The sequence below is a fragment of the Stegostoma tigrinum genome, chromosome 23, assembly GCF_030684315.1.
Source record: "Stegostoma tigrinum isolate sSteTig4 chromosome 23, sSteTig4.hap1, whole genome shotgun sequence".
In the NCBI taxonomy this organism is placed as follows: domain Eukaryota; kingdom Metazoa; phylum Chordata; class Chondrichthyes; order Orectolobiformes; family Stegostomatidae; genus Stegostoma; species Stegostoma tigrinum.
This window is the reverse complement of record NC_081376.1, coordinates 459,606-477,510: the sequence shown is the minus strand read 5'-3', so window position 1 is coordinate 477,510 and position 17,905 is coordinate 459,606. Positions and strand designations below refer to the sequence as shown.

Here is a 17,905-nt window from a genome sequence, read left to right as displayed (position 1 = left end):
AAGGTAAGCATTTCCATCCTTAGATATATAGCCCACAATTGCTTGCAATATTCTAAATGACCAAAGCCTTACACAACCTCAGTAGTACATTTCTGTTTTTCTAGTCTATTCCTCTTTAAATGAATACTAACAGTGTATTCGCCTTCCTAACTGCCAACTGAACCTGCATGTTAACCTTAAGAGAATCCTGAGCTAGAATTCTCAAGTCCCTTTATGCTTCAGATTTCCAAAGCCTTTCCCTGTTTTGAAAATAGTCTACGCCTGTTCTTCCCACAAAAGTGCATAACCTCACACTTCCTCATTGAATTCAATCTGCCACTTCTTTGCCACTCTGCTAGCCTGTCGAAGTCCTTCTACAGCCTTCTCGCTTCCACAACATCACCCAGCCCTCCACCTATGTTTGTGTCATCTGCAAATTTAGCAACATTGTCCTCAGTCCCTTCATCAGATCGTTAATGTATAATGTGAATAATTGTGGTCCCAACACTGACCCCTGTATACCTCCACTAGTCACTGGCTGCAATCCTGAAAATGTCCTCTTTATTCCCTCTCTGTGCCTTCTGTCGAGCCATTTTTGAATGAAATTGGGAAACACAGACAGGATAGGTTAAATCTACGATATACTCTCCCCAAGAGGCTGAAAATGCTGAACAAATTGAAATTTTAAAATCTAGATTGATAGTTATTTCTTGAGTCTCAAGTCATATGGTAGATAAATGGAATTCAGGTAGAGATCAGCAGTATTCTTAACTGGCAAAACAAGATTGAGGGTTAAGTGGCCTCATAATCCAAACAAAGTTTTACATATGCACTTGGATCCCAATTGAAATATAAATTTAGTCACTGAATGTGCCGGATGTTTAGTTTTGTAAACTAATCTTATGTATGTCTCCAGTAAACGTGTGTCAGTTTGAGTTTTTCACTTCTTTGCTTTTTAAAAATTGTATTTTCATTGTTATATCAATTGCCTTTATTGGTGGTCTAATGCAGGATAAGCCTGAGATTTTTTTAAACTAAGGATTCTTTTGAATATCAATCTTTTGTGGTTTAAATAACTACTTTCAGAAACAAAGCATATTTTGTGCTATTTTTCAAAAATCACATTCATGAAAAACAAAACATTTTAGAGTCTTAATCACAATTTCTCTAAATCAAAAAAATTCTGGCTGTTATCTGTTTAGGGCTGTGGTGCATAATTCTACAGTTCTCAAAGGTTAAAGTTTGCTTGTTTCAGAATTAATGTGGAGTATTACGTTAAGTTAAGAGAAACAGGAGTGGGCTTGGTTTGCTGAGTTTTTCATGCTGTTATGTTGATTGAGATATTCATAACGTGAAAAAGTTTTCATAAGTTGTGGTGCTCCCAGTTGTTCCTGAATTCTCCCCTCCTCTCCTGGGAATGTTCCTGGGTGTTTTGTGGATTTATTCTCCCCTTTACACTTGCTTGCACTGGATTTCTTTTTTGAGGCTGCCCTGTATTTCTCTCTCTTGCAATGCTACAGCTGTATTTGGCTGCTCTGGACAATGGTAGCCATCTGAGCTGGCAGCCAAAGAACCGCAACAATGTGAGAACGAACTCTTACTGGTAAAGGAGGCAGCAAACCAGAACAGGTACTGAAATATGGCTTTTTATCCCATTCCCTATTGCTTTAAGTTTTTTTTTAAGTATTCACCCTTGCTAAATATTATTTTGAATGAGCAACTCTTCCCCCACTTCTGATTCTCAAAAGTAGCACCTTTCAGCCAGCACACCATTTCAAGTGGACACTGGAGCATTGCTTTGTTGCTCCATTCCATATAGCTTCTGATTCTCTTTCAAATATATGTTTCGCTAAATAGCGCAGAAGAATAAACATAACAATGCATTTTATATCTGAAGTCACTGTTGCTTTTAGCTGTCAAAATGACACCTTGCTGAATAGCATGGATAAGCAATGGAGCATGGCTCCAGATCCCACTCATTAGTAGGGATGTCACAGTAGAGATTTTGATATGATGCATTGATATGGAAAACATATCCTTGCCATTTTGAAAATTTATGGTTATCATCCACAGGAAGGCCATAACATTCTGTTAAAATTTGCTTTTTTTTTCATCAGATCAAATGGATTAGCGCAAGTACTGTTGACTTTGTACTATCCTTGTGCACATTATTTCAAAATCTTTACCAAAGTTTTTAACTTACCAGTTGGATCAATATCAGAAATCTATTTAACCTCAGAACATCTGTCTTGTAATATTTTGGGTTTTTTTGAAAAGAACCCCTCCTTTCGGTAAAGGTAATATTACATGATGAGGCCGTTATTTATTTCAAAGAAATTTTTAAAAGATCATTAATTAATGATACCAATTATGTGACATCCCTGTTATATGCTTGTATGCAGAGAATGTAGGTGGCCACTGAAGCATAGCTTAAACACTTGAGCACTGTAATAACCTTTTGTTGCACCAGAATTATTTTAATTTTATAATTTTTTTTAGTTTGCTCAAAAAATGCTATAAAATGTTTTGTTCCCATGTTTTTCTAACTGTGATTTGTGAAAATGTGAAATTTTGACAGTGTAAACATAATGGCATCGCTGTTATTTCAAAGGAACTTCAAATTGTTAGGTGTTGTTTCTTCACTAACAGTGGTCTGGTTTCCCAGAATAAATCCTGTACTGCACGTGTTTTTAATTCATTCAAAGGATGAGGGTGTTGCTGGCTAGGCCAGCATGTATTGCCCGTCGCTAATTACCCAGAGGGCAATTAAGAGATAAATTGCTGTGGTCTGGAGTCACACGTAGGCCAGACCAGGTAAAGATGGTAGTTTCCTTGCTGAAAGTTTGGAATGGTCTAGGGCGTGAGGGGCATGTCCGGAATGATCCAGGTTTAAGGTGCGAGCAGCAAGGCTTAAAGGTGATGTACAAGGCAAGTTTTTTTATACACAGAGGGTGGTGGGTGCCTGGAACTCGCTGTCAGGGCAGGTAGTGGAAGCAGATACTACAGTGACTTTTAAAGGTCATCTTGACCAATATATGAGTGAGATAGGAATAGAGGGATACAGCCCCCAGAAGTGTAGGGGGTTTTAGTTGTGACGGGCAACATGTCATTGCAGACTTGGAGAGCCGAAGGGCCTGTTTCTGTACTGTAATCTGCTTCATTCTTTGAAAGAACATTAGTAATGTGTATTTCTGACAATCAACAATAGACTGGTCATTATTAGACTCGTAATTCCAGATTTTTTTTTGTTGCATTCAACTTCTACATGGCAGGATTTGAATCCAGTCCGCAGAACATTACCTGGGTCCCTGGATTAACAGAACAGTAATAATACCACTAATCCTTCGTCTTCCCCCCGAATGGTGTTCCAAATGAAAATTGAAACTTGCTTTGTCATCTTCAAGACTAAAATTCATGCCTTTTTATAAATTGTATTGATGCAAAATCTTCTATGCTAAACAAAATGTGGGTATGGCTTATACATCAGCTAAGTTATAGTGCCCGCTGGAATATGTTCCTGTTGCCTTCTGCTAAACATGTGTACAAAATGTAGCTATTAATAAATAACAGTACTTGGGTTACACTTAGTTTACAATACTTACTTGCTTAATCAGCCTAAAAAGTCATTGAGATATAACATTTTTGAGTACATAGCCAAATAATTAAGAGAAGGATTTTATTGCTGATTTTGTTTTTTTCTTTTAACATTGGGAAGTTTGAAAAGGATTTAAAATAGATTAATTATTTTGAATAATGAAGCAACTTGAACATACATTAAAATAAAAATCTGATCCATATCCATTTTATTGAGTGCAAGTTTGATGATTATGCTGGAATGATGGACAGACTCCACTTGAAAGTTTTGGATTAGGATAAATGCTTTGATCAAGGCTGCAGAAAATAGCAACAGGAATTATCACAACTGACTACTGAATGAAGTAAAGATGCATTAGCCACAGTGCAGTGCAGGAAAAAAAATATGAAGTGGAATCTTGCTTGAGATTTGTTGAATAGCTCATTCAACTCCAGTGTTACGGCGCAGAAGGATATCTATTGTCATTATACCAGCTCTCCAAATAGGCATCATGACTCCCTGCCATTCTCCTCCCTTTACCACATGCCCTTGCATATTGTTTCTACTTAAATAATCATTCCTTGCCTTCTGAATCCCTCAATGAAACCTGCTTTCACCACACATTTAGGCCGTACATTCCAGATGCGAAGGATACTTGTATGAAAAAGTTTTTTCTCACATGACATTTACTTCTTTTGCCAATCTGTGCCCTCGTGTTCTTTTATAAATGCCAATATTTCACTGTATCTGCTCTATCCATTCTTGAAAACCTCTTTCAGATCTCCCGTAACCACTTTTTTTCTAAGGAGAACAGCTTCTCCAATCTATGTTCATTCCTGAACATTCTTGTCCTTGGAACCATTTGTGTAAATCTGTTCTGCGTGCTCTTGATCATTCACAGCCTTCCTATAGTGTGGCACCATGAAGTGTGCAAAGTGCTCCAGTTGAGGTCCATCAAGTTAATTTAATATCACCTCCTTCCTCTTGTGCTCTGTGCCCTTGTTAATAAAGCTGTGGATACTGCATGTTTTATTAAGTGCTGTCTTCACCTGTCCTTGCCATCTTCAGTGATCTGTGCACATATACACCCAGGTCAGTCTGCCTGTGCACCCCTTCAGAATTGAGCCCATTATTCTATGTTGCCTATCCATGTTCTTCCAAACGCAAGCCATCATCTGTTACTTGTCTGTATTAGTTGACATTTGCCAGCTATCCACCAACTCCAATATCTTTTGAAGTTCTACATTGTCCATTTCATTATCATCTACAAACTTGGAAATTGTCCCCTGCCCAACAAGATCTAGATCATTAATGTATGTTCAGAGAAGCATGGGTGTTCATACTGATCCCTGGGGAATATGATAAAAGAAATCTGACCGGGACTAAGCCGTTCAGCCCTTCCAAGCCTGCTTGCTAATCAACAAGGTCATTACTGATTTGCCTCCAGTCTCAACTGCTCTTTTTCTCGAGCTCCTCTTAGCCCTTTAACCCATACAAATTTAAAATATGTCTATCACCTTGAGTTTATTTAGCGTACTAAGTGTCCACTACACGCTGATGTGGTAGATTCTACAGATTGACAATCCTTTGAGAGATGTAATTCCTCCTCCCCTCTGTTTTAAGTCTGCTGAGCTTTAGCCTAAAACTTTGACCTCTTATTCTAGACTGTCTCTCCTTATGGAGCATCCACTTGATATTTATCTTGTCAATTCCCTTCAGTATATTGTATATCTCAATTAGATATTCTCTCATTCTTCTCAACTCAAACTAAGGTTTTGAATAATCTGGAATGCAGTGCCTGAAACAATGGTGAAAACTCATTCAGTGGTAACTTACAAAAGGGAACTTCTGGATAATGGAGAATGGACAGGAGAATGGGTCTAGTTGAATAACTTTTTCCGAGGGCTAGCACAAACACTGCCAAATGGACTCCTATATTATATCCCCCTATGACTCACAACTACTTTCAAAACAATAACTGAACTACTACTTTTTCACATTGCCTTTCAATTGAATCACTAAACAGTTTCCCTGGTTGCTCTCCCAATCACCTCCAGGAAGACCAGGAGTAAATGTGAGTAAATCCTATTCCTAAGAATCTTATCCAGTAATTTTCCTATCACCGATGTAAGGCTCACTGGCCTATAATTTCCAGATTATTCCTGCTGCCCTTCTTTAAGAGAGGAAAATATTGGCTATTCTCCGGTTGTCTGGGACCTCATCTATGGATGTTTGGGGTCCTGAGACCTCTGTCAAGGCCCCAGCAATCTCCTCCCTTGCCTCCTTCAGTATCCTGGAAGAGATCCCATCGGATCCTGAGGACTTAATTAACTTACTGTTTTTCAAGACATCCAACACCCTCTTCTCCTTAGTATCAACATGCCCAAGAATATCAACATACTCCTCCCTGATCCTACCATCATCCATGCCCTTCTTGGTGTATTCCAGTGCAAAGTACTCGTTAAGGATCTCACCCACTACATACAGTATCATGCATAAATTCCCTCTTTTATTTTCTTGAGTGGATTTACCCTTTCCATCACTATCCTCTTGCTCCTAATATACATATAAAGTGCCTTGGGATTCTTCTTAATCTTACTTGCCCAAGACGTTTTGTGGCCCCTTTTAGCCTTCCTGGTCCTTGTTGAAGTTCTTTGCTGATTCCTTTATATTCGTCAAGCACAATTCTGATCTTAGTTTTCTAAACCTTACTTCCTTCTCCTTTTTGACTAACTTTCAATATCTCTTGTTATTCAGTGTTCCTGGAACTTTCTATCTTTACCTTTCATCCTCACAGGAACATACTCATCTGGAGCTCTGATCAGCTTCTCACAGGAGCATGCAGGTGATAGAGTCATACAGCACAGAAACAGACGCTTCGGTCCAACTATAATCCCAAAATAAACTAGCCCCACCTGCCTGCTCCTGGCCTGTATCCTTCCAGATCTTTCCTACTCATGTACTTATCCAGATGTCTTTTAAATGTTGTAATTGTACTTGTCCTAAACTCTGATCAACAGATAGTTCCTGAGGAACAGTCAAAAGTACAAAATACATAATCTTTTCAACACCCCATACCTTGTACCACCCAGGCCTCTCCAGCAATATGAGATCCCAGGAACTGACTTGCACCCCTCCACGGATCTGTCATGATGCAATCTCTCACTCCCCACTCTGCCTTCCTGGTTCCTTACTCTGACTTGCGCCCGCTCAGGACCATAACATCACACTTGCATTCCAGCAGCTGTCAAATTGGCTGTCAAGATCTTTATGTTTCAAAGTATAGCAGCTGACTGCTATGAAAAAGAGATGTGGTTTGCCTTCTTTTAACAGTTTTATATGACAAAAGAACTGTCAGGAAGGTATGGCACCTACCTATCTGATGTCTGAGGGAGACCTGAGCAGAATCTTGTCTTGGAAATGCACAGCTCTCTTTAATAGAGTGTCAGTCTGTGCAAAATTAGAAAATCCGGCCCAAACAGCTAAATGACAGCTATTGAATTGGTCCAATTGTTGTTTTTTTATGGACCTGAGTTCAGTGCACTCTGAGACATCAGAAGCCTGCAAACAAGCAATATCTCTTCCCATTTCTGTCTCTATCTCTCTCTCTGCGAAAAAAATACTAAGCTTGAAGACAGTTAAAAAGAAACTTAGCGTGCAAGAAAAGACATAGGTCCATCAATCAGCTATTTACTTGAAGATTAACCATCACTCTAGAGACAATATCATGTCACCATCAAAAAAAATTCCAAAGAGCTGTGAGAAGCAACTTATCCTCATGTCTGGGTTTTGATCTGTAAAGTTTATGTCGGTATTATTCCACCCATCATATTTGTGCCTATTGTTTGTCTTATTTGGGGATTTTAAAGGGGGTTTAAAGGCATCTGCGTTAACTCAGTCAGCATGCAGAATGGCTGTCTGTCTGGCCCCATTAGTTTCTTTACTATATTGATAGAGATTTGTAATGGTATGGAGTCTTTGAATTCTATGAGAAGAATTCTGTCTAAGATTTTCATAAATTGAATGCCCACTGCTCAAAAATAAGCTGCTTAAGATATTCAGATTCCTTGTTTCCATCTTAAGCAGCCTCTTGAGCCAAAGGCTTCCACTCTGGAGTGTGGGTCCCAAGGTAACTAAGCAGTCTGGATGCTGGGTCTGCAAACCCTGCCACAGGTGTGGGGCATGTAGTGGCTGCCAAAGCAAGTTAATGGGATGCTCAGGTTTTCACATACTCCCTCTGCACTTAGCCTTCACTTTGAACGTCTTAGAGATGCTTATAATGTGTGTCATTTTATTGTGAATGCTGCTTCCGCAGTTTGTTCATCTTGAGGTATAGATTCCTATGAGTTGGTTGGGATATATTTCTTTTCAGGGAGGCCTTTGAAGACGTCCTTGAAGAGTTTTCTCTGACCTCCTGTCAAATGCGTGCTTTAATTAAGTGTTAACGAAGGAAGAGAGCTTGTGGAATCTTGTGTCAGGCACGTGGACTGTGTGCAACTGATTGTCCATAACCAGAGCCTTGATGCTGTAAATGTTGGCCTGAGAGAGGGCATTGATATTGGGGTGTGTATTCTGCCAGTGGATTTGCGGTATTTTGTAGAGGCATCGTTGCTGATAACTCTCAAGTGATTCAAGGTCCCTTCTTTGCACAGGTATCACTGCTGCCTTGTAGACCATAAGCTTGATGGCATCCAAATTCAAGGTATAGTCAGTCAGGCTGTTTCCTGAATGTCTGGACTTCCTATCAGTACAGCTTTGTAACTGGCTGGTACACCCTTTTGTTGCTTCATGGCTGGTTAAAGTTGCCTCAGGAGGGGAAAAAGTAAATTTTGAGAGTTTTTCCTTTTAGCTTATTCTGTTGTACTGGCTACTTTAACTACTATGCTGGCTGTTATTTGAAAGAGGTAAAGAAGACATGCATCTCCTCTTCAGACTTGCGGATTAAATGTGCGAACTTCAATACTTCGGCCCTTAAATCTGATGTTCCCTCAACAATGCCTCCTTCAGTGGGCATATTGGGATTCTCCCCTTCTGCTTCAGCTGCTTCAATTTAGACTCCATTTTACTTGCGCTTTCCTAGACATCTGTACTCTTTCCGACATTCTTAGCCACCTCTTTCCTTTCTGTGTATTGGAATTTCAGTTCTAATCACTGATGTTATAATGTTTGTCTATTTCTGTTTCCCTGGTTATTGGGCAGAATTCCACCTCAATGTGTCAAACTACACCTTTTAATTCTTATAAGGACGCAGTCTTAACTTCTCAGATCTTATCCCAACCTGTTCAATGAAAATATTGATGTCAAATGTTCGTACTAAAGATCCAAGAAAATCTTTTGTATTTGTCAAATAGCTACTGAGGGAACACTTTACTTTCCCCATTCCAATTCCATTCTTGATCTGTGGAAATTCTCCCAGACTCCAAGCAATTTCGTACCTGGTCTTCCTGAGAAAAATGATAAGAACATAGGAAATAGAATTGAAACTTTCCTTTGGTCTCTGTGGCAAGGAATATCAAAGATTCACAACTTTTGAGAGAAAACATTCCTCCTCATTTCCGTCTTAAATTGACACCCCTTAATTCCGATCATAGACTCCACCATGAGAGGAAACATACACTCAACATTTACCATATTGTTAAGATTTCTGTGTTTCAATGAGATCAGCCCTCATTTTTCTACTTTCCAACGAGTAGAGTCCCAATCTGTTTAGCCTTTGTTTATAAGATAGTCTGTCTGTACCAAGGATTGTCCTAGTGAGCTTTCTCTGAGCTGTTTCCAGTGAAATAATATATGTTCTTAAATAAGGGGATTACAGCTGCTCACAGTATTGCAGATGTGGTCTCATCAGCACCTTGTTCAGCTGCAGTAAGACTTCCCTAATGTTTTACTCCAACAACCTTGAAGTAAGGGCTCATTCCACGAGCCTTCCAGATTCCCTGTTGCACCTCCTGTGCTTGCTTTGTGTTTCGTGCACAGGTGCCTTTAAGTCCCTTTGTGTTGCAGCTTTCTGCTGATTTTTTTCCTCTGTGTTCGAATAATACTGTTCTTTTGTTCTCCCTTCCAAACTGAACATCTTCCCACATTATACACTATTTGCCAATTTTTTTTACCCACTTCCTTCACCTAGCAATGAAAATGTGATGTCAAGTGAGTGGTTGTACTGCAAAGTTAAGAGGAATTAGTATCTCGCATAAAGGACAGATAAAAAAAAGGTGGAATTTTGAGTCTTTGTGTACCTTTCTAAGTTTAAGATTTAATCTGGAGGTCAAGCTGGATTTACTGGTTCTTGAGTGCAGTCAACAGTAGCACATGTAATTATTTAATAGTTTTCAGCTGTCTGTTGCTGTCTGTCTGTGATTGTTGCTTTGGGGACTGAGTCAGAATCTTCACAAAAGAGAAGGTGGAGTAGAAATCGCAGCTTCACATTTACGAATTTCCAGATACTCGTGGAACCACTCTTGAAATACTAATTCAAGTATGTATTTCCAAGACTGATTTTCAATATTAATCGATCTATAACAGCTATGTTCAAATGTCTGGTACTTTGAATTTGTCAGTGTCTTCCTACAATTATGATAATTTATGATGGCTTGACTCCATCCCACCACTTGCCAGCATAATTTTTTATTCTCTCCTTCAATTTGGGATGTTTAGAATTTCAGCCATTTTGCTTTGTCTCAATTCAATTTCTAACAGTTCCAGTAGGTTGAAATTTATCTTCAAAATATAGGTATATTGTGACATCTGTCTTATTGAAATATGTTTCCATTGAAATGAATCTCTTTGAAAGCTTTTTATTGAGGGAGAAAGCTAGTTGAAAATCCCAGTGAGAATATAATAGTGAATGGCTCCTGGTTTTATGGAATTTGTTAAATTTGTAAACCCAAATAACCTTGTCTGAATTCTGACTGTTGGATTAAGGAAATTGTTTTGTGATGCTGATTTTATTTGATCTTCCTATCTGCATTCTGTGCTCTTCTTCCTACCTTTTCTGAAAACCAAACCAAAGTCTTCATTTAGTATCTCTGACTGGTTTGTCCACCAAATCAAGCCTTTTGTAGAAAGGTCACTCAAGTTGTTCCTGTGTAAAAGGCTGAGCATGACCAAAGAAAATTATAACTGTGAGCATTTTCCCCTTGCAATGTCATGCTGCCACGTTTTGAGCTTGTACAAAGTTGAGTCCTTTCCCTGCTGAATACCGGAATGTTGGCATTGCAAGTGATTCGTGTTGGGAGTATAGTATTTGCTAAGTGGATCTTGTGATTCCAAGTGTGACACAATTAGTAATGCTGGTGTGACAACGGATAACTTTTGCGAGACATTGAATTCATTACACACAAGTCAATACTCATTAGTAGAATCATTGATCTAAGTCAGAATTCATTTGTCTATTTTTATTCGTTCTTTCACACTGATTTCACCAGTTTATGGTCAGTGTCATTTCTAGTTTTATTGGTATAAGTGGTAAGTTCTACTTACAACGTCCACGTATAATTATTTGGTCTTGAATGGCACTGGAGAATCGTCCAGTTCTGTATCATCATAATTATTTAATTCCTAGTTTGTTGTATTGAATAATTAGGAGTAGACTGCACTGTAATAATTTGAAGCACTTTGCCTTAACCACAGTTTCTGTGTGAAGTTCTTTACTTCCAGTTGTTATTCCCACAGTTCTTTGATCATTTTTTAAGCACTACATTCACTGAGTTATAATTACCATAGCAAATGTCAGTTTACAGTTTTTCAGTGTGGAGAATCACGAGAGTAATCCTTTTTTTTTGGAATGATACGTTTTGGAACAACATCCTCTACATGTTGAATCTTTTTATTTTGTCTGTAACTCAAGGTAGTCTCTGCTTGTTTTGTGCTTATGAGAAAATTAATTACCAACTTATTCTACTCCTTTCTAAAGCGGACTTTTACCATACCCTTGGTACAATTACTGTCTTTCACTACCCATTGTGATGAGTACGGTGACACTAAGTACACAACAACATGCGGCTGAAGGTTTTTGCTTCACAAAGCTTTTTAACTGGTTATCTGACAGTCTCCTGGTTGTATCTGTCATTGTCTTCAATCATCCTATGAATATTGTTGTCTGCAAATATAATGAGGTGAACATGGGTGTTATATTGTCATGGGGGACAAGGCATTGTTCAGAATAATGCCTGAGAGAGGCTGGGTCCTTATTTCTTTGAATTGTGCTAATTTGCAAATATGAAGTAGAGAAATGAGGGAATTTTTATAAAGATGATATAATGTATTTAATATCCTGCTAACTTGAACTCTCCTATTTTCTCTTAGTACTCGAACAGCATGAGAGCCAAATACCTCGCCACAAATAGGCCTGAAACCAACAGCATCCACTAAGACTTGAGGAGAAAAGGAAAAAACTGGAACTTCTGCATGTCCAATGCCACTAATACAGTTATACTAACTTAATGAGAACAGCACTATTCTATCAGTTGTACAGCAAAAGTAGATTAGTGGTTACTAAGAATGAATAATTTTGCCAAACTAAATTTTGGTAAGAATGCATCGGAGATGTGTGCCATCAGATTTGTAGATGCTGCACAACCTTATCAGTCCCAATATCGCATTTTACATCATTCCAGTTTGCTTCAATTTTAAGTGTTCTCATTTCTACATTGCAGCAGGGATGCCAGGATATGTAGGTGCACCCGTCTATCACCATGAACAAAACCACAATAAAATGTGTCAGGTTGTTTTCACATTGTAATAATTGTAAAGTGCACCAAATCGCTGTAGATCAATAAACTATAATTCAGAACAAGGCAATGTTTGTATTTATCTGGATGAGTTCACAAGAGGGTATGCCAACATATTATCCAAGGACAGTGATGATACTAATTGTTTATGTTTGCCAAAAGCACAAAGTATTGTGGCATTCCTAAGATTTTGAGAAACAGAGAAATATGGAGAGACATTACAGAATTCATGGTGAAGCCTGTGGTCTTTTAAGTTTGATGTGGTTGTAACATTACTTTTAACCACTTTTAATTGAATATAAAGGGGGTGATACCTGTGAAGAGAGTATATATTGCCACAGAAATTTGTGTAAAATATTCGGAAAATGCACTAAATCACCTCTGAAAGCCAGCAAATGTAGGTCACTGATCAATGATCAATAATCAACATAGTTAATCTAATTTTTGTTATCATTGAAAATGCATGTCTTCAGGATTAGAAACTGCTTCTAAATCTTTGCAAAAAAAATCACATCAGAAAATTTTCAGCCCTGGCGAGTACATGTTTTCAGTATTGATGAGTATTTTAATCTGTTGCACATAAGATCCTTCCAGTACTTTTTTTTTCTATTTTGATTTTTTTTATTGTATTGCAGTAGACACAATACCTGTAGTTTAGCTACCATTTTGTTATAGTTGTATTTAAGGTGCAATTTCATGTGCTTTTTGTGTGCACAGGCATTTTTATATATCAGTGTACCTGATTTTAATTGGCTCAGAGTTGTACATTGCTGGAAACAATATCAATGCATCTAATCACATGAGGATGAAGCACCCTTGCAGATTATAGAATTGCTGTATTTTCATCCGTCTCAGTTGTGTGGAATATTACAAAGTTTCAGTAGTACTGTATGATAACAAGAATGGAATTATTTACTTTTACTGGATAAATTATCACATTTAAAACTTCTTCCCTGTTAGTTATTGCAGTCTTGGGGAAAAAGAGCAATCACAAGCCTGAATCGTGACAATCCACCGTTCAGTGATTCTGCTGATGTTTAACGATGGTGCTGTTTAACAATCTAATCAGCTGCTTAGAGAACACAGTGTGACAGTTCTGTCGTTCATATTCAGAATGAAACATTCCAATTTTGACTTTAGATGATTTTATGTAGTGCCGATAGGATATTTGAAATTAAATGCTCAAATTTTAGCGAAGAACTCCAACTTCTGGAAGATTCTTTCAGAAAAATAAATCACTTTCTACTTCAATGTTCTTGACAGCTGAGCAATAACATGTCATAGATTCCACTTAAATCTGAATGAAACATTCCAAATATCTAACCCCTCAATTAGGTTCATGTTTAATATGTTATTGTGCAAAGTATTCAAAATGAGAATTAATGTTATGTTACCTACAGCAGCAAGAACATTTGGCTTTTCTCCTAACATCTCAATATTAAATCTAAACAGTAATCTATACTTGGAGGTTATAGAGCTACTGTTAGCTTTCCAGAATCTCGTGAATTCAATTCTGAGGGAAAAATAACAAATTAGGAATATTTGCTGTGTTGGCTGGAATGAATAACATGAATGCTGATATTTTAAAATTTTTTGGAAAGAATTGTTCCTATAACTTGTAAAAAGTAAACCATGTTTAACCATTTGGTGCCCCGTTCTGTTACTTGTGTTTTTTGTTTGCAGTCTCAATCATGTTAACCATAGAGAAGCATTTCTGTTGTAGATGTGACATTTTGAATGATTTGTTCTCCACAAAAGTGAAATCTGGAATTGAAATTCATGAAACAAATTGTCCAAGTTATTGAAGTACATATATCAGTTTTCACTGCTGTACAATCTCATGTTTTACATATTTTTCTGCTTTGGTTTCCACAGCTTTCCCTTCAGTTCTATGATGAGGCATCGTTTTGCCCAGCTATCACCAACCATTGTAGTTCTAAATAGGTCTCTACCTTGTAGTCTGATTCAGCAAACTGAATAGTTATGCACAAACATTTGCCATTAGACTGATACTTGTCCTGAATTAGAGTGGCACACTCTCAAATTGTGCTTCAAAAAGTAAACTGAGCCACATCCTGCAGCAGCAAGATATAGCTCTTCACTTACGAAAGCAATGTCTAAATTTTGCTGCACATAACAACAAAACTCACATGAAATATACTAGGTGTATATTACTTGCAAGTCGGAGAAGGGAAGTATGAAGAATAAGCTTGAATTCAGTGTACTACTGTGTTGCTGATGGGATTTATAAAGTAATCTTTTTGTTTTGGAAATTTTATCCATTGAGCGACAAACTGGACGGGTTCTCCACTTCATTCGGCTGTCGCTGAGCCTGCCTTGTCCTCTGCAGGATAATCAAGAGAAGATTGATGTATTCACTTGCAAGTATGCACTTGTTCTTGTCCGTTTTCAGAAGCACAATCTCGCTTTAATTCCGTGACACACAGGTTTCCACAATTTATATTTTTACACCTTGGAAAGCACATACCAACCATGCAACCTTGAAAATGTGAATGCTGGAGTCACTAGGGTATAAAAATTGACCATCAACCTGGATCTTGTGGTGATTGTAAGATATTTGCTGTGAATTTCCTAAGCATTGCAGGTTTAAACTTGTCGTGCTATACTCTTTATGTAGTACTTAATGTGTATTCCTGCTAGCATGGGGACTCGAGTACTAATCGATGTTTGAATTTTTGACCAGCATTTCATTTTGCCAAATTCAATTTCAAATGAACAAGTTAATTTGTGACCAGGGCTAATTGAAATTTTGAATAGAATTCATAAGACTTGTGGCTGGTTGCCCTGCATTGAAATATATTTTCTCACCAACTAACTGTTCAAAAGGTGAGTGTAAAATAATAGGTTTGCCAATAAAAGGATCTCTTTTCAAAAGGCCTTAAGGTTAACTGCTGACAGGAGATTGGAATTGGTGTAGCCAAAGATGTCTTGGGCTATTTGATATAGTCTTTGTTTTTATGAGGTTGCAGAGTGACATGATGTGCCTTTTTATTGGGTGGTATTTTGTTCACTAGCTACATTGAATGTGAGACCTGCCATTACAGCAATGATGGAATTGAAGCATTTAGTACAAAGTGATGATTGCACAAAACTGATTTATCGAGTATTGATATTTAAGTTTAATCCTATGAGTTTTATCCCAGATGCAGCCACAGTTCAGCCTTGTTCCAATTTCCCTACCCAGCGATAATCATCATGTTTACACTAAACTTCCTTTTCTAAAAAAAACAGGTTTTTTTGTTTAAAACAAGATATAGATTAATTTTGTTCCAAAAAATTATCTGGAACTTGCTTTCAAATATTGGTGAATTACATCTGAAATGATTGCAAAACGCTGGTGGATGAAACGTAACAATTTGAGTCCTGTATAATCTGTTTAGTTACATTGTGAATCAGAGTTACTCTGTCGTATTAGTGTGACAATCCTTAAACATTTTAATAGAAATTTTATCATTTGTAGGAAGGTATATCCATGAATGAATATCTCTTGCACGAACAATGGGCATTGATTGGTGAAATGTAATTTGCCTCTTAATGCAATTTTTTAACCATTTCAAACTATTTGTTGTGTAACATACGGCTTCAATTTTTACTTGATACGTGACTTAAAACCAGTAATTGTAGTATTTAGTCCTAGTGTAGTTTTGTGGAGCCTGTTTTTAAAACAGCATTTTCATTTGATTAAGAAAAATGATTGAATGATCCTGTGTACTATTGCTCTTTTTATTATTTTTGCTAAAATTGCTCCAGCTCTTAATAGATTTATAACATTTTAAAAATGATTTTTTTTCCCCAATGAGTGAAATGTTGTAAATGTCAAACCTGTGGTTTTCATGAGCTTGACCTCAATGTTTTCAAAATTAAAACTAATAAAGTTTGTTGGACTTGCCAGTTTTACTTGGGTCATTTATATTGGTTCAAATACGAAACAACATTACTGAAATGATAATACTTGGGTAAACTGTTTTTTCTGGAAATACTTGTATTTTGATATTTTCAGTCAGACTTGGGTGCGATCTGGCTTAAGTTGTCCTTCAAAAGCATTTCCTGAGAGCTTCATTACTCATCAGGACAAGCTGTAATAGGACACCATCAGCTTCGAGATTCCCTAACATTCTCTGACTCCACTTTTGAGTGTGGAAGAATGGCAGGTGTCTAAATTGTGGACTACCATGGTTAAAAATACTGTGGGCTTCCTTTACTGCATGGACTGAAGCTGGTTGTTTAAACACATCACTTCAACTAACTAAGGGCAGCAAACATGTGCCCTTCCAGCGCTGTCAGATTGAAAAAAATATCTGGGTACATGCCATTCCAATTTGCTCCATTGGAGGAAAATTTTGTCCAGACACCAATTTACCCCATTTATCTCTACACAGGTATGACTTGAGTTAAACTGACTAGGCTTCACCTATGAGAAGCAGGAGTATGTTACAAATCACATCTGCCTGTGTTTCAACTTCAGCACTGAATTTAATACGAGAAGCAGCAGCCTATGCAAAGCTGTAAATGGTGAGGAGTATGGGAGTAACATGAAGAAAACGGGCACCAGGTAATGATACTCATTCTGAAGTGGCATGATGGCTGAATGGCCTTATCCTGTGTTTTAGGAATTCCATGAGTGATTTCCTAATGTCTTGTTCTTCAGGCTTTTTTGTTGTTTATTCACTCATGGAATGCAGACGTTGCTGGCTGGGCCAGCATTTATTTATTGTCCCTAGCTCCCTCCAAGAAGGTGGTGGTGATCTGCCTTCTTGAACTACTGCAGTTCACATGCTGTAGATCATCCCAGGATGTTGTAGAGAGGAGATTCCAAGATTTGGACCCAGTGACAATGAAAGAATGGCAATATATTTCCAATTCAGGATGGCGAGTAGCCTGGAAGGGAACTTGGAGAGGTGGTGTCCCAATATATTTACAGCCTTTGTCCTTCTAGATGGAAGTGTTCATATTTTCACTTTTAAATATTTATCCAGTTCCTCTTTTTAAAAATGTCATTGAATTTGGTCTCACCATCCTTTTCATTGTGTTTCATAGGCAAAAAAAAGTTGTTTTGAAAAGAATTTTTTTAAATGTTGCATTTTTTAAAAAAATGTTTAAGGGATTTGGCTGCTATTGGTTAAGCAAGCATGTTGCTCAGAAGGCAGTTAAGAGTCAGCGACATTGCTGTGGGTCTCGAGTCACATGAAGGCCAGACTAGGTAAGGACAGCAGTTTCCTTCCCTAAATACATCAGTGAAAAAGACAGGCTTTTCCTGACAATTGACAGTGCCATTAGGCTATCACTAGCCCTATAATATCCCTGGGGGAATTTGCCAAACCCAAGTCAGCTGTTGGAAGGCAGCTATGCTCACAACTATATCACCATTGCAGCTCTTTTGTGCTCTTGTCTTACCTCTCAACTGTTCTTTCAAGGGTTGGGCCATGTGTTTCATTTGGTTGGTCAATGCTTATAGACAAAACACTACAGAGATTTGCCATTGTCTTCTGCAGGATTTTTGCATTGCTGGCTGGCCGGCATTAATTGGTTTTCTGTACTTGCCTTTGAGAAGGTGGAGGTGAACTGCTGCAGTCCACCTGCTATGGGTTGACCTATAATGCTG

The 17,905-nt window shown here is 37.8% G+C and overlaps 1 protein-coding gene across 4 annotated transcripts in view; it reads left to right on the top strand.

Moving 5' to 3' along the window:
- LOC125462238 (protein tweety homolog 3-like) overlaps nt 1-16,194 on the top strand; it is a 233,174-nt gene extending 216,980 nt beyond the window's left edge. For 2 of the 4 annotated variants that reach the window (XM_048552027.2, XM_048552026.2), the window contains exons 14-15: nt 1,500-1,608; nt 11,858-16,194. In XM_048552027.2, the coding sequence (XP_048407984.1) occupies nt 1,500-1,586 (87 nt within the window). In that variant the 3' untranslated portion in view covers nt 1,587-1,608; nt 11,858-16,194. The remainder of the gene's footprint in view (nt 1-1,499; nt 1,609-11,857) is intronic. The other 2 variants (XM_048552028.2, XM_048552029.2) reach the window with 1 other exon arrangement.
- Nucleotides 16,195-17,905: the final 1,711 nt, after the last annotated feature.